Below are 27,571 nucleotides of genomic sequence, written 5' to 3' on the forward strand. Positions count from 1 at the left end.
GGATCGTGATCGGTTCGATTCTTCAGATTTAAATTTTTTATCCAGCTTTGATATTGACATAAAAAATAAATAGTAATATATTTTTGTCTGTGCGGGTCAAAATCTAGTTGGATATTTAAATTGAGATTAGGTGCATGACCTAGGAAGAAGATCCACACCGCACATCAACAAACATATTTCAAGTGGAGTTAAAAGGACTGGGTCTCGTTGAAAATAAATGAAAATAAATCTCTACGAACGACGTCGCACTAATAAAGTCAAGGGAAAAAAGAACAATCAGCGATCTTACGATGTTTTATCCACGTGGCTTAATATGATTGGTAATATTTGTCAGAGACTTAGTTCTGATTGGTTAAGACTTGCAGTTTACACGTAAACCCGACCACTTTTTTTTTTCGAATCTTTCCGCGAAAGAGAAGGGATTCAAAGTTAAATCTGCATTGAATTCATCTCAGAGGTTGGGAGCAAACCTTAGTAGTTGAATCTCCAGAGCTTCAATGGCGATTCGATGGTCAGAGCTATGTATCGTACTGTTGGCACTGTCTTACGCCATCTGCGTCATTGCAGCGTAATAAGCACTTCATTCGACATTGTGACGAATCCTTTTTGTATGTAAAGTCATTAACGTTTTTGTGTATGAATAATTAATACAGGAAGAGCTACTACGATGTGTTGCAAGTTCCTAAAGGCGCGTCTGACGAGCAGATCAAGAGAGCTTATCGCAAACTCGCTTTGAAGTATCATCCCGATAAGAATCAAGGCAACGAGGAAGCTACTCGCAAGTTCGCTGAGATCAACAACGGTCCGTGTATATTTTTTTTTTCTTTTTTAATTTTTTGAAATTTGACACTTTTGGTCGTTTTTGAAATTGACTGTGTGTTGTTGATGTTGTTATATAACACAGCTTATGAAGTGCTATCGGATGAGGAGAAGAGGGAGATATATAACAAGTATGGTGAAGAAGGGCTTAAACAGCATGCTGCTAATGGAGGACGTGGAGGTGGTGGTGGGGGCATGAATATGCAGGACATCTTTAGCCAGTAAGTTCCCTTTTTTTCTGTTTTGTTTTGTTTCTCTCTAAATGGTAAGCATTAGAGGAACTAATGGAAAATAAATGTTTTACACTTAAGTGTAACAGAATGTTAATATTGCTGATATTATTGTCAGGTTTTTTGGGGGTGGTGGTTCGAGGGAGGAAGAAGAGAAGGTCGTCAAGGGTGATGACGTGATTGTGGAACTTGAGGCCACTCTTGAAGATTTGTACATGGGAGGCTCTGTCAAGGTATGTTTAGCTCCCTATTATCATCACTCGGTCTTTTTATACATGGAACTCGTCTGAAATTTGTTTGCTTTGATTCAAACATCATAACTACTTACTTAGTGAACCTGAGAGAATGTTTTGGTTAGAGTAGCTTGGTTCTGAGGCAAATGACTTGACTTAACATTTGGGTTTCTTAATGATGGATGTCCCCCACGTTAAACCATCAAAGGTATGGAGGGAGAAGAATGTAATAAAACCAGCTCCTGGAAAGAGAAAGTGCAACTGCAGGAATGAGGTTTATCACCGACAAGTTGGTCCTGGAATGTTCCAACAGATGACAGAGCAGGTAAATAAATGCATATTATTCTCTCTAAAAATCATCCTCTTGAGTCCTGTATCAAACCCCCATTTGTTGTTTCCTCTCGTTCCAGGTCTGTGACAAATGCCTAAATGTCAAATACGAACGCGAAGGATACTTTGTCACAGTTGATATCGAAAAAGGCATGAAAGATGGAGAAGTAAGCTTCCACACTCTACTCCACACCCTTATTTTTGTAAACCTTAGGTACTGTGAGCTTATCAATCTCTCTATCTCTCCTTTCAGGAAGTGTCTTTCTACGAAGATGGTGAACCCATTCTTGACGGTGATCCTGGTGACCTTAAGGTTAGCCTCTTTCCTAAGTTTCAGTTTTATCTTCAAGATCAGAGGTTTAACCGTTATATTGTTGTACATTTTGGCAGTTCCGAATCAAAACTGCACCACATGCCCGTTTCCGGAGAGATGGCCACGATCTACACATGACCGTCAACATTACACTGGTACATTTAATATTCCACGAACGTTTTCTGTATCTCTATTTATTGATTCTGCTTAAAAATAAACACCTTTTCAGGTTGAGGCGCTAGTTGGTTTTGAGAAGTCATTCAAGCACTTGGATGATCACGATGTTGACATCGGTTCCAAGGTAACACTAAAGTTCTCTCTACACCACAAACAAAAAAAAACACTAGAAGTTGATTCTTGATTGTCTGATGAAGTGAATATGGTGTGTGTGTGTGTGTGAAACAGGGAATTACAAAGCCAAAGGAAGTGAAGAAGTTCAAAGGAGAAGGGATGCCACTTCACTACAGCACAAAGAAAGGCAACCTCTTTGTCACTTTTGAGGTTTTGTTTCCTTCTTCACTCACTGAGGATCAGAAGAAGAATATCAAACAAGTCTTGGCTTAGTATTTCCTCTCTCTCTTTAGAAATTTGTTGTTTAAATAGAACTTGTAATGATCCTTAATATTTGTAACATTACTAGGCTTGTTTTGATATAGAATGATTGATCTAATTGTCTTTTATGTATCAAATTCTTTCATGATTTCACTGAAATATGATTTACACAAGTTGTTTGCATACACTGTCTTTAAATATTAGTCTTCATCAGTTTAGTTTTCTCGAGTGAGGATGAGGACAGATGTTAAATTTTAGAAAGAACAATAAAAATATTTTTGTGACATATGTGAAACTACCAAAACAAACTGAAAAAGTAATCAAGTGACTAAAACCACAATTTTTAGAAAATTCTTTTAAATTAGAAACGTCTCTCTCTAGATCAACCAAAAGTAACTCAAGGTGTATTAAGTTTCTCTGTACCATTGACCGAACAATCCATATTGGATCAAACAAACTATATTCAGACTTCTACAAATGTAGAAATTATACGTAGATTTTTTTCCTACTTGCTCGGAAAGCAAGATCACTACAACCAAAAAGAATTTTTCAAAAGTCAAATTGTTATGCATTTGTGAAAAGGTTAGATTTGTAAAAGTATAATTAAAGGTTAGATTGCAAGAGTAATCCTACCTATTATTTCATTTTGGAATTGAACTTTTTATTTATTTTATGAAATGGTCATTTAAATCTTTAATATTTTAATTTTTTACTTAGATAATATTTGATATTAAAAATGATACATTAACTTGAAAAACAAGATATTCCATTATTTAATAATTTTAGATAAAAATGCATAGCAAAATTTAAAAATAAATAATATAAAATAAATATAACATAAAACAAATAATTTAATAATCCGGCAAATCATTTATGGATCCGCTAAGACCGGTGGAGTATTGTCCAAATGGATAAAATTAAAAAAAGCTTGTTGATCTTGTGACTCAACATTTCACTTTGATATTATTGCACTTGCTGAACTTCGATATATGCACATATATTTGGATCTTGTATGAAATTTAAATCACAAAACAAAACTATTATAAATATTAAGCTCATTTTTCATTACGAAATGCATTAGTTGATCATTTGTGGAGAAAATACTATAATGCTCATTATTGAACTAAATTTTATATTGTCTGTTATTTTATGTTTATGATTTCTGTATTTTTAATAATAAACGTTTGATTCAAATAAATTATATTTTAAGAAATTTTTGTAAACATAAAATAGTTGGGGTTAATAGGTAAATTTTTAAAAGTATAAAGTATTATTAATAATTATTTATAAAATAACAATAGAATAGTTTTGAAATGTTATTTTTGAAGTAAAAAATAGAATAATACATTGAAATTTAACCTTACTTCATTTCGGTGTGGTACCATTTTGAAGTAAAATATAGAATAATAAATTGGAAATACTCTTGCAAGTCGCAGACAAAATTTAGTTCACATACTTCATCGTATCTAAATTTCATATATCCAAATCGTTAATCTTCTTATACGTAAATCAACCGTTGTGTTCAGAAATTAGATTAACTTGAGACCTTAATGAAAATAAAAACGTAGAAGTAATTCATATATATATATATATATAATATACAGGATTACATACGAATATTGATTCAACTATTGCATCAATTGCTCTCAACCATACACAATCATAAGACTTGTGACTTTTGAGCTCAATTATTTTGAGGCATATTCTTCTTCACAATAATCACAGGACACTTCACACGTTTGGCGCAATACTCGCTCACACTGCCTAGCAAAGCCCTATCAACGGAACATATACATAAATCATATCAATAACCATTATAAACAAATTAAAGAAGCATAAAAGATTAATTAAGTTCTTACCTTTTGAAGAAGCCATAGTCATGTGTGCCCATAACTAACATATCAGCCTTAAGGTTCTGAACTGCGTTACATATTACTTCCTTGGCATCTCCTCTTCCAACTTTTCTCTCTATATTGAACTGCGCATTAATTAACAATAAGCTTTAGTTTTTTTTTTCTTTTTTCTTTTTTCGTTCAATCGTTGAAAATAATAGATCGCTAATTAATCTAATTATATGTGGGGTTCGTATCGAATACATATATTAATACGGCTTTCATAAATTCTATTGTTTTCACCTCTTAGTAATTTGTCACCTCTTAGTAATTTGTCAAATCTTTTATCAAAAAAAAAAAAAAAAATTGTCAAATCTTTTTAACAAAGTGATCCAAAATTTATTGGAAGAAGCTTACATCGGACTCAAAATCTTGGTAGACGTTTCGAGATCGAACCATGACTGATTCCACAAGCTCATTTTCGTATTTCTTCAAGGCTGCAACCGGATCTCCGGTCACTATAAACCCTAGAAAGTTGATAACCCAAGCAAAGTTCCATAAGCTTTTTTTTTTTTTTTTTTTTTTTTTGAAAAAGTTCCATAAGCTGAAAGAATTATATCAAGGTTTACTCTATCAAATGATATATTGTGTAATAACGAGACTAACCTGCGGCATCAATGGAAGAATAAACGGGAAGAGGGGGCTTGACGTAGAGGAGGATGAGGGTATTATTGGAACCATATGGAAAAAGATTGTCAAGACTCCATGAAAGAGCTTCCATACTCTCTTCGCTCTCGTCCACTGCTACTACGATCTTTCTCTCCTTTATTTCTTCCATTTCTTTACTAAAATTCTTTTGTTTGCTTAAAATAGTAGAAGAGAAAATATCTAATGAAGAATGTTTGATGGAAGAAGAGACTGCGGTTTTGGCTATATTTATACAAGTAGCTCGGCAAACCCAAAACCCACTTGACTTCTGGTTTTGGAGTTAAGTGTTTTAGCTTAGATATATTTTCGATTACTTGTAAGTAGTCAGTTATAAAGACACCTTATCGTGACTAATCTTAGAGCTGAAAAGTTTTTAGTGTTATGTAAAGATAAGATATAAACCCACGTTCGATTGGTAACCAATCAAAGAAGATATTGAAGATGCTACTATATACTAAATTATTTGATATTAAGTGTTATGTGATAGTTGTATAGAGAAAATCATATTCTTACAGAACTACTACACCTTTTGAACAAGTGTAAATTATGAACTAAAAGTTTTCGAACTTTCTTAAACAAAAAATGAAGATAAAAGTAATCTATAGAAAAAGGTTGGAAATTTCATTTTATTCATATCTACGACACTACAGGTTCTTGAAGTTACACTGATTGACTCATCATAAATTTCAGATCTGAATTATCCACCATAAACGTATACAAACTGAAGTGTATTATTGAAGCAAATAAAGCCTAAAACATAATGGTCCGGTCCCCATGTGAAAATATCGTGACCCTAAAATGAAGATAAGATGTATACAGATAGCTAACGTCCAACTAAAAAATTGACACCTTTGTTTTGATGATCTTTAGGCGTTTGCACTTTAATGCTCCTGGTGGACCGAAGGCGAAACCAGTAATATGACAATGTCATCAGATTAATGGGTTTCTAACAGGCCACGATTTTACATTTCCAATCGAAATAAAAGTTAATTCCGATCGAAATAAAAGTTAACGGGCCTAAACTGGATAATGATCTTGTTTGTGATGAAGTTGGTGTCAATTATGTTGTTGATTCAAATACTAACCCCGAAGAAGTGGAGAGTCTGCAAAGTGATTGATGAGTTTTTGCGTCATGGAAGCTGTTCTTGAAGAAACGAACGTAGTTTTTTTTCTTTCTGAGATACGTTTTCGAGATAAAAAGCCGGCAGACAAACATATGGCTTTGATTGGTAACCTTCCGGAATGGTGGAACTGCGTTTTTTTTTGAACGAATGTTAAATGAAACTGCGTTTTTACGCGATTCCATAAGTATTTTACCAATCAAAATACTTGTAGAATGAAAACAACGCAAAAATTCAGATCTACGTTTTTGCTAACAGAAATATAAAAAAATTCCATTAAATGAAAAAATGAGTTTTATTAGATTATGGTGGAAAAAATTATAAATTCAATAACTTTCATATTACTAAATTAAACGCTAATACCATTTTATAATTTTTATAATAATTTTTATGATAAATATTTATGTTAAAAATAAAGTTATATTATAATTTGTTTTATAATATTATCAAATGTCAATCTATTATTAAATTATATTAAAAGATAAGTTAAATATTTATAATAAGAGCTAAATTAATTTTCATAAATTTTAGTTATTTTCATATTATGTAATACTTATTTACTAGATGATTACCCGCACCCTGTGCGGATTAATTTAATATAGTGTTATTTTGTAGTTTAAATGTAAATTATTAAATTTGATACAAATTTTGAGTAAATTATTTAATTTCAGTATTTGTATTGACCATTATGCATTAAATTCTACTCATTTTTTCATCTTTGCATTTATAAGTGTATATTTTGGATACAAAATTTATCACTACTAACAACCAATTTATGATTAGGAAACTTGAATTTGAAATTAAACACTTATTGTAATTGTAAATTAAAAAGATCTCACCAGTAATAAAATATTAGAAACAATCACGGCTAAAAAAACATCAACAAAAATAACAATGACTAATAAGCTTATATATATTATTAACAAATTAGATTTAAGAAACTGTGAGAGACAAAAAAACCAATAACTTATAGAACATACATTTTTATTTGTTTAGATTATACTTTTATATTATTCAACATTTTATTGTTGTTTTATGTTTCTTTATATTTTTACTAAGTTTCCTATTTCTTTTATAGATTATTTGTATAAGATTTAATATTTTGGTTTTAATACATTGTTGTGATAATGTTTTGTGATTTTCAAGATCAAAAAATAATTTAATGTTCGGCAATTACAAATGAAATTTTGATTTATTTTAGTTAGGAATGTGTTTTGTCCACCCATGCGGACATAATCTTCTTATCAATACTTATTAATGTATGTCTTATTAATCTAAAAACCAGCATAATAAGTTATTCTTTGTGTTTTCAAATGATTAAATCGAACATGAAAGTATTTATATATGTCAAATATTTTTTATATACTTATTATTGTGTTATTTTTTAAAACACTCATTTCTTAGAAATAGTTTAGAAAATATCTTTATATACATGTATTTTATTGACTAAAATTTAATTATAATATTTTGCATCTTAATTTTTTAACCTTTATAATAAAAAATTGTTTTCAGATAGCAACACAATATATATAAGAATTATCTTATTTTAATTTTTTGATAATTTCCTTTTATTATTTTAGAATCAATTATTTAATATTGAATATAACATATAATTTTATATGTTAAAATAAAATTTGTTTTTAATTATATATAAAATTCATTGCAGGTATTTTTTTAAATTAAAAAATTAGCGAATCAGTTAGAAACTAATAATAAATCAATAACCTAGCTAAAAGTCGAAAACCTAAAAAAATATAAAAATAAGGAAAATTAAATAAACTTTAATATAACATATAATTTAATATTGTTAAAATTAAATTCGTTTTTAATATTTATAAGATTTTATTAAGAGTATTTTAAAATTAATAAATTAGTGATTTAGCTAAAAATAAATAATAAATCAATGTTTTTTTCTAAAACCTAATAAAAATATAACAAATAAGCAAAATCACCTAAAATTAAGGAAAACATGACAAATCAGCAAAATTACTTCATAAATAATAGTACAGATATTTATTTTTATTATAAAAGGTGAATACCATCTAAAATATTTTAATCAATTAAACATTTATTCCATCATTCCACAAACTTTGAATTTTTTCGCAGTTTAATTAATTTTTTCCGTAGCTTAACTATTTTTTCTACGATTCCGCGATTAAGTGATGGTTATCAATCGGAACCATAACTTCTCCGGAAACAAAGGCCAGTGAAACGTAGTTTTATCGCATGACCTGATCAAATCATTTTCTCAAATCAAAAGCTCAAACTATCTAACCATTAATTAAAATAAATTAGGTGTACTATTTAAATAGAAATTATATAAAATTTAATATGTAAAATATTTTAATCAAAAATCAATTTTTTTTTTCAAATTATGGATTAAAACCTATTTATATTTTGTACTAGGTGCAGACCACGCTTTAGATAGCGAGTGGAATCATTATATATTTAAATTAATATTTTTTTTAGTTTTAAAAGTGTAGTAATATACTTTGTATAGAACATTATTTTAGTTTGATTTATATAGAATTTTAGGAGTTTGTACTTCAAAATCATTGCAATTAAGTAAATTGTGTAATAGATGATTTTCTTTTTTCTTTTTAAAAATATTTGTTCTCTCATTATAGATTATACAAAATCACAAAAGAATAACAAAGTTGAAAATAAGTGTAACCTTTTTTGGGTTTAGATACCAAACAATAATTTCATTTAATATGAAATCCATTAAATTAATAGATTATTGATATTATCACAAATAGAAAATTACATTCATTTAAACTCAAATAAGATTTTATAATAAACTAAATATCATATATAAATAAAATATAAGAATAAATAAATTGACATCAAATAATTTTATAATTTAAAAAAATAATAATGTATGTATCACACAATTAATCAAATAGATTTCACAGATTTAGTTAAAATTAATAAAAAAGATTAAAATGATTAAAAATAAAATTAAGTAATATCTTATATATGTTCCTATTAATATAAATATAAGAAATATAATTATATATGTATGCAAATATACTAAATTATAAATGTTAAAAAAATTATTTCCTTAGCAAAATTTTGTTAAAAAATACTTTCTCTTTAAGCGCGGAGTAGTATCTAGGACTCTTTAAGACATGGAGGATCAAATCTTTTTATTACTCTGTTATTTGTTTGCATGTTTAATGTTTTGTTTTTCTCATAACATTTTCCATCTAAAAACCTAGTTTTTGTTAAACGATTACAACTTATTGTGTATTTAGTCACTTTTTCCCTTTTCAGTTTGGTTCGGTTATGGTTTATAGTTTGTTCACATATGGCACAATTCTATAAGAATGTTTCTTCTTATTGTTCTCTAATTTGATTATGCTATCTAAAATGATCTCCTAACATTAATCAGAAAATATTGAGCGTCATCTAAGGTCATATAGCCTCAGAGCTTAGACTTTGTCAAGATTACTCTTAGTAAAACAATATGAAATAATAAACAGTTAATATGAATAAGAAAATAAGATTAACAAGTTAAGATGTGAGAGATAAGTTCAGTTGAGTGCTTCTTTACCTGGATGATTGGGTTATTGGAAATGTTGCAATCATTGCTTAACTAAACCAATTCTTCTTAGTTTAGATAAACTTTTGGAGATTATTTTCAACAGTTTCAGCAAAATGTGTAAGCATAATGCAGTTTTTCCTACAGGAAAGTGGTGTTGAAGATGGTGCAATCAGCCTCAAGCTTGCAAATGGGCTTGTGAAACTCCTCAATAATCTTGCGATCTTTGGTATTTTGGATGTCGATGAGGATCAAAACCTTGGCTTAAATGGTGTAAACCTAAAAAAGATTGATTTTCTTATTAAGTGGAACGACTGTGGTCTGATAGGAATAAAAATAGGTGTTTCTATGTTACAAGGCCCCTTGCCTTATATGTCAGAAGACTGGCTTCTCGAGCTGCTCGAGCGTCTTCCCGAGAAGTCCTTCTGTAGATTCAAATCCGTGTCAAAACAATGGAAAACAATGATCGAGTCCAACTATCTCGCCAAGAAACGTCTTGATAGGTCAAATACGAAACTCTTTGTTCTTAGAGTGGAAATGTCTACTGATCGTTATTCAAGAACCATATATTTGGAGAATATTTCAAAAAATCATCACGACCACAACAGCAAAATCATAATTTATACTTACAAGTTTCCACATCCATTTTCAACCAGTGATGTTGGTTCGATAATGGGGGTACTGTAACGGTTTGGTCTGCATCTACGACTTCGGAAACATTTATCTGATTAACCCGACCACGAGAAAACTCCAGATTCTTTCTTCTGAGCTTTTGCAAGAGTATACAGGCTTGTCAGGTATGTATGAACCACTTGTAGTTATAACTTTTTTAATAAATTAAAAAACCTTTATTGATTAGTTTTTACATAGTTAAAATAAATTTAAAATTGATTAATTGCAAAAGGTAGATGGGCATAAACTTCAACGTATATTTTATTTTCGAAAATGCTTGCTTTTTCTTATAGGTTGGGCAGGTACGTTGCCAGTTAGTGTGGGATTTGGAAGAGACATAGTTACAGGAGCATACAAAGTAATCTTGATGTATTTATTTGCTAAGGGTGATAATATTCTCAAGACCGAAGTCCTTAACCTCCAAAGTGGTGAACGACACTACATTTGTTTTCCTCTTACTTACAATGAACTTGGCAATGATAAATTATCAGTCTTTGCAAATGGATAACCTTTTTGGCTGAAAGAGTTTGATTATAGGCTCCCGAGTTTACCCCCAAAACTTGGAGCCATAGATCTTCACACTGAAATGTTATGAATGCAAATAAAGTCCCACATTGGAAGTTTAGACAAATAATATCTAGTATATAAAGGGATGTCCAACTCTGATTAGTACGAGGCCTTTTGGGAAGGAGTCTCAGAAACAAATCCATGCGGGCTTTGCTTTCCGGCCCAAAGTGGACAATATCGTACTAATCGGACAATAGAGAGTTGGACATGGGCTTTCACAATCCCAACAATTGGTATCAGAGTCGGGATGACGAACATCTGCAAGAAGACCAAAATACCCTTCAAGTTCGAAGAGCCTCCACTTCGATAGGAAGGGCGGGGTGCATAGCAGAGGTCAGTCAAAGATCCTGGGAACTTCGGTTGTAGGAGGAGAATCCTCAGCGAATAAGTGGTGTCGGAGACTTGTATCGAAAGTCTCTCCCTAATGACGATACAAGATTAGGTGGATATACTTAACGGTACTGCAAGGATTAGGTGGTGAATGTCCTAATGGTGCAGTAAGGGTTAGGTGGATAAATCCTAATGGTGTAACAAGGGTTAGGTGAAGAGGCCCGTTGGTGATTACGGCGGTACAAGAGGTGTGCCAGGTTTCGCTGGAGGTTGAAAACCAAAGGTTCATGTGGTACTTGGTTTGAGAGGAGGTTTGTTATGAATGCAAATAAAGTCCCACATTGGAAGTTTAGACAAATAATATCTAGTATATAAAGGGATGTCCAACTCTGATTAGTACGAGGCCTTTTGGGAAGGAGTCTCAGAAACAAATCCATGCGGGCTTTGCTTTCCGGCCCAAAGTGGACAATATCGTGATTTGTTATTACCGCGTTGGTATTCTAGATACTGTGAAAGTGTGTACACATTGTGGAGCCTAAGAGATCGTTTATGCATATCTGATGTGCTACAGTATCCAAATGTGGAAGTTCGGTGTTTGCAGCAAGAAGATCCGAGTGTGAAGTGGGAAATGATCCTTATAATTGACACGTCAATTATGGATTGCTTAGACACAAACTATTGGAAGATTGCTCTTGCAGCATATAATCTCAATAGAGGAAATGAGCCACCTAATAATTTTTTGGAGCATGTAAGTGATGAACACCGTCGAACAGTTTTGTGTACGGAGAACTCTGTTTCTTCGGTCTAGTTACATGGTACCATGCTTCAAGCGTAGACAAGAACAAACAAAATATGTTTCTCTTTTCTCTTTCTTTAATTAATAATCGATTTTACTGGTTTATATTTTGTTTCTTTTACCTGTGTTCCTTGTCATCTACTCAAAATTTTTAGGAGGGGCTTATTTATGTGGGAATTTGTGACAATTCTAAAAGTCTATAGATTTTTAAAACCCAAGTAAATTTAACAAATATTGTATGATTGATTTATTATTAGCTGGTTTCAAGTTTAGTAACAGGTTTCTCCCTAATTGAGGGGGTTAAAATCTTATCAAAAATGACTAGCAGCCACAGATGTATCCTGAAATATTGAGATCATCAAACTCTGAAGAAACTGGTCATAGAAGACTTTCCTTAGAAGATTCCACAAACATATAAGTAGTCAAAAGAGTTATTACACAAACATTCATTCATATATATATGTCTAGCTTATTATCATCATCATTACCACGGAAGAGTCACAGTTTCCTGAAACTCTTGCTCCACATTCTGAACCTTTTGGTCTAAAACAGCTGCGTGGGTCTGCTTCCGAGCTACCTCCTTGTCCATCATCACTTTCGCTTCCTTCAGCAACGCTTCTTGCTTCTGCAACTCGACAATCTTCTCTGAGACTTGTTCAATATCCTCTTCACACTTCCTTCTTTTATTATCACTCTCAGTGACCTCTCTCTCAGCAGCTTGCAACTCTTCCAACGCCCACGTCTGATTTTCTTTAATAGACAATAGCTTGTCGATCCGAGACAGAGGCGCTGCGATATCGAAACCATGTTTCTCCAGCTTGAGAAAGGACTCCTTGATCCTGTTTATGGCGCTTACCGAACTGTCCACTTGTAAGTTGCTGAGTTTCTCCAACAGCCCGGTGAAGTTCACCATCGCACCAATGGCGTCTCCTTCACGAGACTCTTCCTCGCATTGTAGCAGTGGACTGAAGTGTGGACGCTGCGGCACAGATTTGAAGATCTCCATTGATTCAAGGACTTTCCAGCACGGTGACTTCTTTGCAAACGGTAGAACCATTGTTGAATCTTTAGCTTTAGGTGTTTCCACAACATGTTTTTCCACTACAGAAGGATCAGAAGCCACCCGAGGAGGAGCGGATTGACCTGAAGAATCAGACAAACAAAAGAACCAAAAGCTAAAATAGCAATCAAACAAGTGTCAGACACTAAAAAATCAAATCCGAACCTGATGATGAATTTCCACCGTGGATCCATGAAGCAAGAGGCTGATCATCATCATCATCAGTACCATTAACATCCACATCTACATACATGTTAATAAAACAACAATGTTTCAAGAATCTTAAAGAGACAAGATTAATCCATCAAAGTTAAAGACAACAACAATACAGTACCTGTCTTTTGCTTCTGATTTTGATTAGTCTCTGTGCTTATGAACTTGCGTGGCTGTCTCCCTCTTTTCCTCTTGTTAACACTCTCTCTGTTAATAGACTCCTCAAGTGCCTGCTGCATAGAGTGAATCAAAATAGGATGAACAACCGACAAGAGTATGATGTTTTTTTAAACACATAACTAAAAAATTTACCTTCACTTCATTTTCAGAAGATCCCTTTTGATTCTTCATTACAGTTTGTTTCTTCCTCGGAGTTGTTTTCCCTTGTGTTTTTGTCAGCTGGATTGCAGCTACACCCAGCACTACCGATGACTGAAACTCTTTTTCTGTTTAGAAAACGTAGATTCATGTTTTTTTTCTTCTTTAAAAAACAAGAATCATCATCATCATCATACTTTTGAAGTTAAAGAAGGATATAACAGATGGATTAGGAAACTAATCAACTAATAATACGTTTCCTAATCTATCAAAATAACACTTTACTTTCTGCCATCTCTGGTTGCTTTGACACTGGGGTGTTACCATTCACCACATCATCAGCCATTTTACTTGCTAAATCTTCAGATAACTGCTGCAGAAAGCACACAATTTATACTTTAATTACCCAATATATGTCACTTGAGCCAGATAGCAAGTTAGAGAAGGTAATGGGGAAGGAGATAAATAACTCACAGCTGCAGTTTGGGGGATGAGCTTTGATTCATTCTCGGTGACAGATTCTTTACCAACATCAGAGGAGGCAGGAGGAAGATTCTTAGCGCAACTAGAAGACCGCGTCGCCCTCACTTTTATCCTGATGCGGCTTGAACCTGCTGCTGCTTCCTCAGCTGCAGGCAGACTCTCCTCTTTATCCGAAACCTACACACATTTAAGACTTCAATGCATGTTTGGACTCCAAAAGGATCCAAGTATAATAGATAGAGAGGTAGGTAGGGTACCTTTTCTTTACTTAGCCAAGCTCCATCTTTCCATTCCATGGAGGGTCTTAGCTGTGACTGATCAAAGTCTCTACTCTGCTTGCTTGGTCCCAACAGGACAGTGTATCTCTCCCCGCAAAGAACCTTGCTTACAACGCTAGGACACCATCCAGAGTCAAGCAGCGCATCCACATGTTCCGTCAACCCAAAAGCTCTTAAATCAAAAGGCGGTGGTGGAGGCCTGACTTGAGAGTAAGGAACGCTTGTCTTGGTCCACTCATCATCTTCACCTCTCAAACTCTTGTACTTCACCAGCAATTCTTCATCTTTCTCCACGATGGCTATACCCGAAACCCAAATATCACCAAATTCTTCTACTTTGATTCTGACTTCTACATTGGCTCCAGCGGGATACTCCGACTTTCTCAAATGCTTCAGACACAAAAACAAAACAAACACAGAGGTTATTGAGACAGCAAACCAGCAAAAGAATGAAAAAAATTAATGATAAAGGTGAAGACTTGTTTAACTCGTTTCTCGCAACGAAACCACTCATCATCATTCCAAACCATATGTGTCCTCATCTCCTTCCTTTCAACCTCGATGACGTCAGGCTCGGACTTGAGGTACACCAAGAAACGGTGACCAGGCAAGACTTTAACCACCCATCCACACCACCATCCACCTCTGTGAACAGCATCAACCATGTCACCTTCCTCGAAATCATCTTCAGGGGATGGATCCGGCGGAGGAAGGGGGCGGATCAGACGGTGGACGGCGGTGGTGATCAACGGAGGAGAGTAGTCTTCTTCTTGGTTGGAAAGAGGGTTTAAGTGGCGAACGGAGAGCTTCTTGCGCTTGGAGACAGCAAGATTCTCTTGGAGGATGGCGCGGTACCATACATTGTTTGTGGACTCGTTGGATGAGACTTCAATCTCGGAGCCTTTGGAAGCGGACAGCTTCTCCTTTTTCCCCGTAGCTGACAGCATCTTCTTCACCGAACCCTAGAAGGACTTAACAGTAAAGAGAGGAGGTGAAAGAGAGAGAGAGAACAGAACAGTGTGCTTTAGTTAGTGTTGTGTCATTGAGAAAGAAAAAAATGCTGCTTAAAAAGGTATTTATTGTTATGTACCAGATTGTGATCGACATAACCGGATCGACCAGGACCGTACCGACCGCAGGAGATAATGCTTATCGACTGTTGTACTTATCCATTTAGGATAAACACGACCTGATGTATATATATATGTAAGACCTCTGGTCGAGATTAATAATAAAAACAAGTTTCCCCACTTAGTTTTACAACACGTTATCAGCACGATACGTTCTCTAAAACTCGAGCTACCCAAAAACCCTAAAAATGGTGCATCTTAAAATCGCTCTATCTCTTCAACCGTAAGGATCCAGACGACGCGCCACATATCAAATCGAAGCTCTCGACGAAACCAAACCAACGCCGTAAACCTCGTGTCAATCTGATCTCAGACGCTCCCTCACGCTCTGTTTCAATACGCGCCGCCAGTAACCCTAAAAACCCTAATTTCAGCACAACTTCAAATCGATCGATCTCTTCAACCATGAGGAACCAGACGACGAGTAATATATCAAATTAAAGCTCTTGACAAGGCGAATCTAACGCCGTCGGCCTCGCCTCTATCTGACTACGGACGCGCCCTCACGCTCTATTCTAAGACGCGCCGTCAAGTGACCTAAAACCCTGAAATTCTAAAACTCATTCGACGATTTCAAACCGTTCGTTCTCTCAAACCGTAAGGATCCAGACGACATGTAATATATCAAATTGAAGCTCTTGACGTGAAGAATCCATTGCCGCAAACCTCGTATCAATCCGATATCAAACGCGCCCTCAAGCTCCGTTCCAACCCGCGCCGTCAACTACCCTAAAACCCTAATCAAAAGCCTAAACCGCAGCCTCTCTTTATACTTTGTTATTTTCTGCGATTTACTTCATCTATCTATACTAACTTGTTTTGATTCATTTTTGATTAAGGTTTCTAAAGATACAAGAGGTTTTTGCTCAACCTAAGACACGCGACCAGCTCCTGATCCGTTCCGGTCATGCAGTTCGCGATCCGACTTGTTCCAGCTCTCGGTGGTCCAAATCTACACTTCAAAGTTCTAAAGGTAAACTTTGAAACCTAAAAGAACTCATAATCGAACATGGTTGATTGATAAAGGAATAACCATTAAAATTTTGCAAAACCCCAAATCAAACCCTAGCAAAGATTAATAGGTCCAAACCCTTCCATGAGTAAATCGAAACTCTTAAACCAAAAGTTCGATATGAGATTGTTTTACAATTAAAATCAAAACCACAATGGTTTCTGAATCTCAAAACCTCTTTGATCTTAATGATCAAATCGATAAAACCTAGAAATCGATCAATCCCCTTTAAAATCTAAATCTGATCGATTTCATAAAAAAAAAAAAAAAAAAGAACCCTATTTTTGATTAACTTGAAATTCGATTGTCTACTTGATTGTTTGATAGAAAATTTCGAAAATATAAAATTTCCATTTATAGAAAGTTTCGAAAATAAAAAGTTTCCATTTATAGAAAGTTTCGAAAATATAAAGTTTCCATTTTTAGAAAGTTTCCTTTTATAGAAATTTCTTTTTCTGAAATTTCTTTTTATAGAATTTTATGGGAAACTTCTCTGATTCATTGATCATCTAGAAATGTTTTCTAAGATTGCATCATAACTTCGATTATTTTGCTTGCATCAATACTTATTAAAAAAAAAAAAATTATTTCTTTGGTGCGTGTGATAAGAAGTATTGATATGAATAATAAAATTTTCTAAAAAAAAATTACTTAACATAAATTAAGACCTGTTTTGGATAATGTGATTTCAGATGTCGAATTTCGAAACTTCAGATTATACTACCCTAAAATCTTTATGGAGATAATTGATTGAAAATGGCAAATGAACATTTCAGTAGTCCTGATGTCAAGAGGACTCGGACAGTGTATTAATCAAGGTAATTATGTAACTGAAAGTGAAAAAAAAAATAAAGCCATAACAATTATGTGCTATCATCTCACTAAGGATCTGAGAGAGCAGTATGAAAATACTAGGGATCCTTATGACCTCTGGTCAAAACAAAACTTCAGATTCTCAATGGTATTATGGCAAAAGGCCATAGATGAATGAAAGATTCTCAGGTTCTAGGATTTTGAATCCGTGGACAAATATCATTCTGCTCAAATGAGAATCACCTATAGTTTTTAAACTATGTGCTGAAGTGGTAACAGAAGAGGACTTATTTTATATGAACTATTCCACATTTCATTCAAAGGATATGTTGTTATCACATAAGTCTAAAAGGTTTCACGACCTATAAAGACTTATTATCATGCCTATTGGCAGCCGAGCAAAGAAAGCAGAAAATTCGAGATACCATCAACTGATTGATAAAATTCAGTAAACATACATTGAGAAACAAGACAATGATATGAAACCTCCTGAAAACATTGAGGATGAAAATGATATATAAGAAAAATCTGAGGAAGCCGTATGGAAAATATAAATTGTGAGGTTGGCTTACACATTGATTAAAGAATCAAAGATTCAGACATTCTGATTTCATGTTTTATGTTTTGATTTGATTTGCTTGTCATTTATAAAATTTATAGCAATAATAAAAGTTGATTCTGGTCTTATATTATCTTGCTTGACTTGCTTGATAATTTCTTGATTGATAAATGACAAATAAAAATTTAAAAATGAGTATAGTAATTAAAAATCATCCGACCAAAGACAATGATATGAAACCTCCTGAAACATTGAGGATGAAAATGATATATAAGAAAAATCTGAGGAAGCCGTATGGAAAATATAAATTGTGAGGTTGGCTTACACATTGATTAAAGAATCAAAGATTCAGACATTCTGATTTCATGTTTTATGTTTTGATTTGATTTGCTTGTCATTTATAAAATTTATAGCAATAATAAAAGTTGATTCTGGTCTTATATTATCTTGCTTGACTTGCTTGATAATTTCTTGATTGATAAATGACAAATAAAAATTTAAAAATGAGTATAGTAATTAAAAATCATCCGACCAAAGGCATTGCCTAAAAGGGGCATGAATTATTCACCCAAATAAAAGTCCCATTTGAGTTATAAAATTTTGAAAAGTGAATGGTTTCCACATTGAACCAATGGGCAAAGGAAATATAAGTTCCTTAAGATTATGCATAAAAGATTTATAGCATGTTCATGAGGGGGAGAAATGACACTCCCGTGGTCAATGAACAACACTAAAAATCCGAGTGACATGGTCTATGACCATGATAGAACTTGGCCGAATTCTTTGTGATACAAAGATCACTAGCTAATGCTTGGGAACACATAGATTTACATGTAATGATAATATGCATCAGGCCATATAAAGTGAGCATAGATATTCCCATCTAAAGATGATAAAGGGTCATGATCCAGACATAAACCATCCTAAGAGATTATGTTTAGACCACCACAATAATATGTGCCGTCTAGGATGGAACCTCATAAGAAGATGAGATAAGATTGGGAATATATGTTGGATATGAGAAAGCTTTCTCCCACGATTTTATAAGAAACCTTGAGCCAAATATGGGTGATCAGATTAAGGCAAGGTTCACGGATTGTATGATTAAATCCGACTATCCAACATCAGGGGGAGAAAGAAATAAGCTGGTACAAGTATAAAGAAATGGAATGATATTAACCATCCTTGTCTTGGCAAGATCCTCGGACCAGAGAATATGATTTAAGACGTCCAAAGAAAGATCATACAAAGCTAGCTAAAAAATGCCAGACAGATTAGACCCGAAAAGAAAAGAAAAAGAATGACTAAGTCATACCAGCTTAAGCACCACGAAATTAATGTCCTAGAAGAGACATAATCAAGTTGCTATAGAGTCTAAAGATAGACCAATATGTTCCATAAGATAAGGAACCTCGGAAATGAAAAGAAAGGTGCATAGAAATGACATATCTGAGGTCATAAGAGAAACCAGACCAGACATTGAGATAAGGCTGCGCAGCTAAACATCTAAGATACCAGACCATGTAGTTTGGGACGCCAAACTGCAAGGTAAATGAAGGTTCTTAGTAAGAATGAAATCTCTAATCGATTAGTTCATGTCTGGAACACAATGGAACACTATAAAAGAAGTGTCGACACATAAAAGATAAAGATGCATAAGGAAATAGCACTTGAGTTTAAAAGATATAAGCGAGGATCAGAACCCACGAGAATACAAGAATGCATTCATAGACTAAAGGAAACTGTGGGGGTTCAAAGAAAGATTCAAAGAATCTATAAAAGAGATGGGTGTATTGGCCATATATAGAAACACCATCTAATAAGATAAAACCAGTGAAAAATAGGTCTTGTGTGGGAAAGGAAAAGAAATCGTGAGACATGGACTAAGGTGTTCATATTCCTATTTAAAGTATTCAAGGAATGGCTTGATTACACAAGGATACTCACAGAGACCAAAAGAACAGATTATAAGGAGATATACTCATATGTGGTGGATGCTACTACAAATTCGAAAAGGTCTGGATATAAGTAAGAAAGAAATGTAGTAAGTAGCATATTGATCACTGGATAAAGAAATGATAAGAATATCAAAAAGATGAGAAAAGAAATTCTCATAGAATAGTTTTTGTTCCTAAGCTATTCATGGACTGAAACAAGGCAGCTGCGAATGATAGACTAAGAAAATAATTAGTACAACCAGTCCATATATCCCTATAGAGGATATTATAATTCCTTGTGTTATGTTTATAACAAACCAACCTAAAGAGAGGTTCAATGATTTCAATGATACAAGTTATCAATTGATTAAACAGGCTATGTCTTACATATGGTAAAACTGCAGAAAAATCATAGCCGTGTGAGTGTGTGAATGATTAAGTCAGCACGCCTAAAGTGAGAACCATAATCTAAGATAGTGACCAGAACCATACCTGGTCGTGGCTTAATAAGTATAGTATTGCTAAAGGCAAGAAAAGATCGATAGCTATGTTTAAAAGACATGAGTGCATTTGACTGCGAATTCATAGTTTGATGAGTTCCATTGCAGCAAATAATTATTTATGGTTTTACCTTAGACACTCATGGTAATGGACGTGTATAGACAAGGTCTATAACATAACATTGATCGACAAAAGGAAATAAAGAAAGACTGGCTACAATGGATAAAACAATTGGCACATACGAAGAGAAATAAGTCCAAATGGGCAAAAGATATAAAGAGAAGTGGTTCGTATGTGTTTGGGTCAGAAGACTCAATATATATTGAATGTCCACGTTTTGATAAAGCCATATAACCAAAGTATATCCGTTGGACATGAAAAGGACCTGCAAGTAAAGTTTTATTGCAGACTATAAAGACCATCCGAGCATCGTTCGAAGCGCCATCAGTCCGACCATGACATGGAGTGATCAGCAGCAAAGATGTACATCCTGACCACATCTTTATGGAGTTCCAAAGACATCAAGACGTCCAACATTCACTAGTTCATTCAAGGAGAATCCAGTTGATCATCTTCACCAATTCACATGCAGCTTCAACGTTCAGGAAGACTCGGATACCGGGATGGAATGCGTCTACTACAGTGATGCATTCATCAGGGGGAGTTCATGTGTTGTACTCTTTTTCCTGTCCATGGTTTCCCATTTTGCCACATTGGTTTTGGGGTTTTCCAGGAGAGGTTTTAATGAGGCAACATTAAGCATGCAACGAACCAGTACCGGATGTGTCGATCAAAGGGGAGTGTTATGTACCAGATTGTGATCGACATAACCGGACCGACCAGGACCGTACCGACCGCAGGAGATAATGCTTATCGACTGTTGTACTTATCCACTTAGGATAAACACGACCTGATGTATATATATATGTAAGACCTCTGGTCGAGATTAATAATAAAAACAAGTTTCCCCACTTAGTTTTACAACATTTATTAAATTATTTATTTATTAGATTAATTAGCTTCGTTATTTCTCTTAGGGGTATCAATTATGATTATTTATTAGATAAAAAAAAGTTGAAAAAGGCACATCAAGACAAATGCAGTGGGTTAGTGGTCGTTGTAATAGTTTAGTCGTTTCTCGTTTGGTAAAGCTTAGTTTTTGTTCGTTTATGCTATAAAGTAACGAAGCAATTGCTTTAGATCCCGTTTATAGATTAGTCCAGTGGAATTAAGGATTCTTTTAACTCATAAAATTCAAATAAATATAGGAAGAGATTGGAAAATCCGTCGAAATGTAGAGGGGTGTATTGAATCTGAAATTTGAAGTGATTTGATTTTTAATGAATTTTTAGATGATTGTAGGAGAATTAGAGGATTTAGTATGATTTTTGTTAAAACACTTTGAAATCTCATCTAAAACAGTGGGATTTGTATTTTTGTTTTTATAACTAAAGAAATCACCTCAAACACTATAGAAACATTTAAAGCACTCTAAAATCTCTAACTTAAGTTTTGTTCAATAACAGTGGATTTCAGAGTGTTTTATAAAATGTCAAGTTCAATAACACTGGATTTTAAAGTGTTTTTTAAAATCCACGTTTGAATAACAGTGGATTTGTAATTTTAATATAAATCACTTCAAACTCTTAGTTGAATACACCCCCCGTAGTATTTATTAGATAAAAAAAGTTAAAAAAGGCACATCAAGACAAAATGATAAAAAACAATCAAATACTTTGCTAAGAGAGAGAAAAAAAAACTTAAGAGAGCGAAGAACAGAGTACGAAATGATAAAAAAGTGTTGAGACTGAAAGAACTAAACAGAGACCAAGAAGACAAGACTCTCCCACAAATTGCTCTCCTAAGCCTGCATTTAGTTTCACAATTAGTTCAAGTCATCAGTATAATTTTAAAACAATCAAATATTATTATATACCAAAAAGGATTTAGCGAGTTGATGATATATGTACCTTGTTAGCGATGTTGTTGGAGAGCCAATCAAGTCCTTCATAGAGCCCTTCTCCTGAGGTAGCACATGTGCTCTGTATGTACCTGTTCAAACCCAACCAAACCAACGATTACATCACACTTGTTCTGGTTTATAAGTTCTACGATTTAGTTTTGAAATTGGGTTAATTACCAGTGACGTTGACGGAGAGAGTGAAGGCCAAGTTTGTCAGTAATCTCAGCGGCGTTCATGGCGTTTGGAAGATCTTGCTTGTTAGCAAAGACCAGAAGCACTGCATCTCTCAACTCATCCTGCAATAAAAAAGGAAACATTAACAAGACAAAAGTCAAACCAAAAATCCGATGCATAAAGTAAGAAGATGTTGGTTTGAGAGTATTATACTTCGTTGAGCATTCTGTGAAGCTCGTCTCTAGCTTCGACAACACGGTCACGGTCATTGCTGTCCACCACGAAGATGAGCCCTTGCGTGTTCTGGAAGTAGTGCCTCCACAATGGACGAATCTGGATGAGCAACGCACAAAGACCATTATTAGTCAGACAAAAGTATCATTGAGTATAATCATGAAATGATAGTAGAAACGCCAGTAAAGGGAGAATAATACCTTGTCCTGACCCCCGACATCCCAGACGGTGAAGCTGATGTTCTTGTACTCCACAGTCTCCACATTGAAACCTATAGCCAAAGGAAAAACACAAGGAAGGCATTTTAATTAATGCACTCACGCCGCTCTCTCAATCAATAGTCTTAGAACTAGAGAAAAAGACAAAATCTTAAGTAGAAAGACTGACCAATGGTTGGAATGGTGGTGACGATCTCGCCAAGCTTGAGCTTGTACAAGATGGTAGTCTTACCAGCAGCATCGAGACCAACCATGAGGATACGCATCTCTTTCTTTGCAAACAGTCTACTGAACAACTTCCCAAAGGACAGCCCCATCTTTCAATCCAAAAAGCCCTAATTCGTTTGTTTTTTTTTTAAAAAAAAAAAGAAAAAAATACTCATCAAGTCATCCTACCATGAATTCTCTCTCAGATCTCATTCCTAATTGCAAATCAACATTCCTACATCACTTTGAATCTAAGATTCCCAACGAGGAAAAACAAATCACAATACACAAATTCGGAGAGAATAAAACAGAGATCTGGCAACGACGGATCCAGATCGGGATGCAGATACGAGAGCGAGAGAAGGAGAGGGACTTACTTTCACAGTCTCGTCGCCGATGGGTGGTCGTCCAAAGAACCAAGCAAATGGGTCTTCCAACGAGTAAGAGGGGGATCTTGTTACGCAACATTTTTCTTTTTATATTTCTTACACGTCTTTAAGATTCATTGTATTAATATAACTTAGATCCTTCCTAAATCAAACAGCGGGGATAGCTCAGTTGGGAGAGCGTCAGACTGAAGATCTGAAGGTCGCGTGTTCGATCCACGCTCACCGCATATTTCTTTTTTTTTTTTCAGTTTATACTAATGGGCTTTCTTGGTCCTCAGTTAAATGTATTTGTTCAGGCCTATTTGTAAATGAGACTTAATTATTATTATTATGCTTTAGTCACCATTCGGTAAAAGCTAATATTAATCGATCTAAGTGTGTCCCAAGTCCAACATTTCATGGTATACGTACTGATGACTAATAATTGCGATATTGAGGTCACTTTGTAAAGTCAAAAGTATGACTATGAGCCACCATTGCCATAATTTGTTAGGCTTTTATCGATTCAATATTTTCTCTTTTATTATAGAATTGAGAATTATTAATTTGTCTCCTGTTATCATTTGTGGATCAGCTATTTATTTAACGCGACTCTTTACGTACGTTGAACCTAGACTATAGTTTACGAATACAAATGTTAGCATTATTTTGCCAGGGAAAAAAAGAGTAAGCTAGTAATAATGTCAAATGCAAAGTGAAGGATGTAAACAGAAAATGAGAAATGATCTACCAACCTGAGTTTCATTTTGGAACTCCTTGTATTGATTAATATGCAAAGAATACAAAAGTAAAGGCTGAGCTTTAGTTGTGCACAAAAAAAAGGCTGAGCTTTAGTTATAAGGTATTACACTTTGTCTTTCGCCGCTCACATTTTTATGTTTTCCCCTCAATTATTATTGCTCCCTTCACAGAACAAAAAAGTCGCATCATACACATCATTCTTAATGGGATTGGAAACAGCTTTTTTATAAAAAAAAATTAAGTACATCATAGTATGTAAAGGTTTACATCATAAATTATAATATACATTTGTGAGAAAAAAGGTTTACATCATAAATTATAATATACCTTTGTGAGAAAAAAACAAAAGACTTATAATGAGTGAATGCATGATTGAATCTTTAATAATGTATCTCTTCTTTTTTAGAAATTAATATGTAAAGGTGTTCTTCGTGAAGGTGTTTATGTTACATTTATATCATAGAAAAGAGTCCAGTGATAAAAATTGTCTACGAACAAATTACTGCTATATTCAAAAAAAAAAAAAACAATATGTGTGAGTTTGGTGGACAAGTTTTAAAGATCTGATGGATACTCGATATGAAAGCTATTCCATCCTTTCAAATTAGATGTCATTTGAGATTTTATACACACATTAAAAAATAGTTAAAAATTCAATTTTACTTTTATTTAAATACTATATAAAATACAAAATTTTATAGTTGTTCATAGTTAAATTTGGGGTGAAAGGATATTTAATGTAAAAGATCACATTAAAATCATAAAACTACATTTATTTTGTAACAAAAGATTTATCAAGCCCTTTGAAATAAAGATTTATCATAAAACTGAGGGGATAGCACACAATTAAAACAGTTAGCAATTTTGCATGGACATGATGTATCTATTTTACTAAGTTAGGAACATGACATATTGATATATGTTTAAGTCCAAATTAGTATCATTTATCTATCCTATAAATGTATTTTATGGAAAACATATAATTTTATCTATTTAACTTACACAAATATGATTACAAAACAAAATAAAAAATAAAAAATAAAAACACAAATATGAAATTAAATTTCTAAAAAAAAAAGGCGAATCAAAATCTAGTTACGGTTTAAAACATTCATTTTGTGGAAAAATATTCGGTTAACCAAATGACTTTCTCTACCGTGAATATGTTTCAAAAAAAAATTTGCTTTCCATACTTATACGTGTTTAGATTATGTAATTTCATTTGATTTATTTATCGAAACTATGTTTTTTTGTTAACAATGGGAATTCTGGATCTTATACCCGTAATCGACCTCAAATCTGGAGTTTTAGATATTCCAATTAAAAAAACTAATCCTTTGTCCTAAGTGTTACGACCTCAAATCTGGACCGAATATACCTTCAATTGATTTGATAGAAGTTAAAAACCGACCGTAGTTGCAAAAAAAAAGAGAGTTAAAAACCGACCAATTATAGCCGCCTTGTAAGTACTCGTTCTCGAAGGATAACCAAAAATACATATAAAGCACGGAGAGATATGGTTAAATATGGTTATCGAAATACTTTTGTCAAGTAGTAATGGTTTGTCACAGTCAGAGTCTCCAATTTCCTCCTAACATATAACCCCTTAATGTCCAATCCAATGAGTCTATCACGCTAGGCAGTATAGTTTTCCATGGGAACTCAACGTCGTGTGGGGGCAGGGGTGGTTAACTTTAAAAATCGACATATGTCATTGCTAAGTAATAATACTATATATATAATAGACATATAATTGAGTCTCTCATCGGCAAAGTATAGAGACAAAATCGAACTCAATGTCATAGACTTGTAGGGGGAGGGGGATATGTAGTTATTTGGTTGCATGATAATTTAAAATAAAGCTCTTATTTTGATCCCCAAAAAAACTCGTGTAGTGTAGGTATAACTGTATGTAACATAATGTTATGTCATTTCATTTCCTCCATCTCAATTGTTTAATCCGAAAATATCTATCGACATGCGTAGTAGTTGACCTTTTATCGTATTATTAAGTAAAGAGACAGACACGATAAAATTAATAATAAGATGATCGATGAGCTAGAAATTAAAACCCATTTTATAAAAAATTAAACCAATCAAAACTTTTCATAATATGTACATGCTCTAAATATATTTGTTATGCAACAATTAATCCAGATGCATAGTTGAATGAATTCCTCAAACTAAGAAAAACAAATCCAGCTAAGGGTATTTTACATAAAATTGTGATTTAGAGAAATATATTATGATATAAATTGTGATTTTTATATAATTACAAATGACACCACAATTAAGTAATATAGAAGATAAACCGAAAGATAAATAAATACAAGTAAACTCAAAGCTTTTATTAGAAATCCATTTATACACTCTATTACAAAATTTGCTTAATTAACTTTTACACAACAACTGCTATTGAAAGATTCGTGAGTTATCCATTTGTATATCTTTCCAGTCGAGTACTTTATTCATTGCTTCATCACGAGTCCATAACACTTCCAAGAGTTTTTCTCTCTATAAAATCAGCATATGTGTATATGTCTTTTTACAGACGACCCTATAACTATTTTATATAATTCTTCACGTTTCTGAAATCTTAGTCTTCAAGATATCATGGATATGGACATTTTTTATAACAATAAGTGCAGTTTTATTTTTTTATTTTTTTTTTTTTTGAAACTGACAGTTTTATTTTTTTTGTGGAATACACTTATTCATTTTCCTTTGAGACATAACTCATAAATTTGTTCGTCAAATTTATTCATTTTTCTTTATTTCCAAGACACTATCTTACTTTTAAAATCTACACAACTTCAGTTCAGCATTTCGACTCTACATGATCTTCACTGCTCAACACGACATTTGCTTCATTAATTACGTCAGCGACTATTCCAGAGACACATCTCGGATCTTCAACAATGGTTCAGATATGTAAATTATCCACTAAAAACTGAGAAAGCGGAGCACTATGTCGAAACTAGAAAGAAACACTCGAATTACAACGGGCAGAACAATCAATACTTAGTACTCACATGCGTAGAGCAAATATAGGCGACTTTACAATACGTGTATTTTGCATGAACTTCGCATATACATACACAGCCATTCATGCTATTGAATAATTTTTTTTTTGAACATAGCTATTGAATAATTGCGTTGTTGAATATGTTTGTTTCATGTGAAGAGATTCAAAAGTGGTTTATTTGCAAAACAAATGATCTTTAAATATAAATTTTGATTTCTATATATACAACAATGGTCATAATGCTTATATTTATTAGAAGCGTTAGTTGG

General features: G+C 33.4%; 5 protein-coding genes, 1 non-coding gene and 1 pseudogene across 11 annotated transcripts in view; 3 read left to right on the top strand and 4 right to left on the bottom strand.

The window, feature by feature from the left end:
• Positions 1-23,611, bottom strand: part of LOC108855887 (ADP-ribosylation factor 1) — a 53,745-nt gene extending 30,134 nt beyond the window's left edge. The window contains exon 1 of the mRNA XM_018629811.2: positions 23,550-23,611. The gene's annotated coding sequence lies outside the window, so the exon portion shown is untranslated. The remainder of the gene's footprint in view (positions 1-23,549) is intronic.
• On the top strand, positions 388-2,650 carry LOC108849520 (dnaJ protein ERDJ3B). Its single transcript, XM_018623079.2, has 10 exons — positions 388-568; positions 654-802; positions 905-1,040; positions 1,168-1,282; positions 1,491-1,607; positions 1,693-1,779; positions 1,866-1,925; positions 2,003-2,080; positions 2,155-2,226; positions 2,331-2,650. The coding sequence occupies exons 1-10, from the start codon at positions 498-500 to the stop codon at positions 2,487-2,489; spliced, it is 1,044 nt and encodes a 347-aa protein (XP_018478581.1). The 5' UTR covers positions 388-497; the 3' UTR covers positions 2,490-2,650.
• LOC108854952 (universal stress protein A-like protein) lies at positions 4,029-5,308 on the bottom strand. The gene is made up of 4 exons (XM_018628631.2): positions 4,976-5,308; positions 4,727-4,836; positions 4,337-4,455; positions 4,029-4,252 (listed from the first exon to the last, which is right to left on the bottom strand). Exons 1-4 carry the CDS (start codon positions 5,145-5,147, stop codon positions 4,162-4,164), a joined length of 492 nt encoding a protein of 163 aa, XP_018484133.1. The 5' UTR covers positions 5,148-5,308; the 3' UTR covers positions 4,029-4,161.
• On the top strand, positions 10,145-12,059 carry LOC130511435 (putative F-box protein At1g71320; annotated as a pseudogene).
• Positions 12,412-15,451, bottom strand: LOC130494565 (DUF724 domain-containing protein 7-like). Of its 6 annotated transcripts, none has more exons than XM_057009444.1 (8): positions 14,888-15,451; positions 14,379-14,789; positions 14,113-14,298; positions 13,924-14,011; positions 13,633-13,766; positions 13,442-13,550; positions 13,273-13,350; positions 12,412-13,190 (listed from the first exon to the last, which is right to left on the bottom strand). In XM_057009444.1, the coding sequence occupies exons 1-8, from the start codon at positions 15,344-15,346 to the stop codon at positions 12,532-12,534; spliced, it is 2,124 nt and encodes a 707-aa protein (XP_056865424.1). In that variant the 5' UTR covers positions 15,347-15,451; the 3' UTR covers positions 12,412-12,531. The 6 variants fall into 6 exon arrangements, with proteins under 6 accessions (XP_056865424.1, XP_056865420.1, XP_056865423.1 ...); XM_057009440.1 differs by having other exon boundaries at positions 14,879-15,451; XM_057009443.1 differs by having other exon boundaries at positions 13,442-13,553; positions 13,924-14,008; positions 14,888-15,450.
• On the bottom strand, positions 21,998-23,589 carry LOC108855886 (ADP-ribosylation factor 1). The gene is made up of 7 exons (XM_018629810.2): positions 23,525-23,589; positions 23,110-23,275; positions 22,923-22,993; positions 22,702-22,821; positions 22,492-22,610; positions 22,322-22,403; positions 21,998-22,218 (listed from the first exon to the last, which is right to left on the bottom strand). Exons 2-7 carry the CDS (start codon positions 23,255-23,257, stop codon positions 22,213-22,215), a joined length of 546 nt encoding a protein of 181 aa, XP_018485312.1. The 5' UTR covers positions 23,258-23,275; positions 23,525-23,589; the 3' UTR covers positions 21,998-22,212.
• A 79-nt stretch (positions 23,612-23,690) lies between the features above and the next one.
• Positions 23,691-23,763, top strand: TRNAF-GAA (transfer RNA phenylalanine (anticodon GAA)). Its single transcript has one exon. It is a non-coding gene; the product is annotated as a tRNA-Phe (tRNA).
• The last annotated feature ends 3,808 nt before the right edge of the window (positions 23,764-27,571 follow it).

The sequence above is a fragment of the Raphanus sativus genome, chromosome 4 (assembly GCF_000801105.2).
Source record: "Raphanus sativus cultivar WK10039 chromosome 4, ASM80110v3, whole genome shotgun sequence".
Classification (NCBI taxonomy): Eukaryota; Viridiplantae; Streptophyta; class Magnoliopsida; order Brassicales; family Brassicaceae; genus Raphanus; species Raphanus sativus.

Bases quoted from the DNA above. Each gene is read 5' to 3' on its own strand.
- LOC108849520 (XM_018623079.2), top strand. From the start codon at position 498: ATGGCGATTCGATGGTCAGAGCTATGTATCGTACTGTTGGCACTGTCT. The intron at 1,283-1,490 runs GTATGTTTAGCT...AAACCATCAAAG, and splicing joins ACATGGGAGGCTCTGTCAAG to GTATGGAGGGAGAAGAATGT. The intron at 2,227-2,330 runs GTAACACTAAAG...TGTGTGAAACAG, and splicing joins ATGTTGACATCGGTTCCAAG to GGAATTACAAAGCCAAAGGA.
- LOC108854952 (XM_018628631.2), bottom strand. From the start codon at position 5,147: ATGGAAGAAATAAAGGAGAGAAAGATCGTAGTAGCAGTGGACGAGAGC. The intron at 4,837-4,975 runs GTTAGTCTCGTT...TCAACTTTCTAG, and splicing joins TTCTTCCATTGATGCCGCAG to GGTTTATAGTGACCGGAGAT. The intron at 4,456-4,726 runs GTAAGCTTCTTC...ATTAATGCGCAG, and splicing joins ACCAAGATTTTGAGTCCGAT to TTCAATATAGAGAGAAAAGT.
- LOC130494565 (XM_057009439.1), bottom strand. From the start codon at position 15,346: ATGCTGTCAGCTACGGGGAAAAAGGAGAAGCTGTCCGCTTCCAAAGGC. The intron at 14,790-14,878 runs GTCTTCACCTTT...TTGTGTCTGAAG, and splicing joins GCGAGAAACGAGTTAAACAA to CATTTGAGAAAGTCGGAGTA. The intron at 14,299-14,378 runs GTACCCTACCTA...AAATGTGTGTAG, and splicing joins CTTGGCTAAGTAAAGAAAAG to GTTTCGGATAAAGAGGAGAG.
- LOC108855886 (XM_018629810.2), bottom strand. From the start codon at position 23,257: ATGGGGCTGTCCTTTGGGAAGTTGTTCAGTAGACTGTTTGCAAAGAAA. The intron at 22,994-23,109 runs GTCAGTCTTTCT...CTTTGGCTATAG, and splicing joins CACCACCATTCCAACCATTG to GTTTCAATGTGGAGACTGTG. The intron at 22,611-22,701 runs GTATAATACTCT...TTTTTATTGCAG, and splicing joins TTCACAGAATGCTCAACGAA to GATGAGTTGAGAGATGCAGT.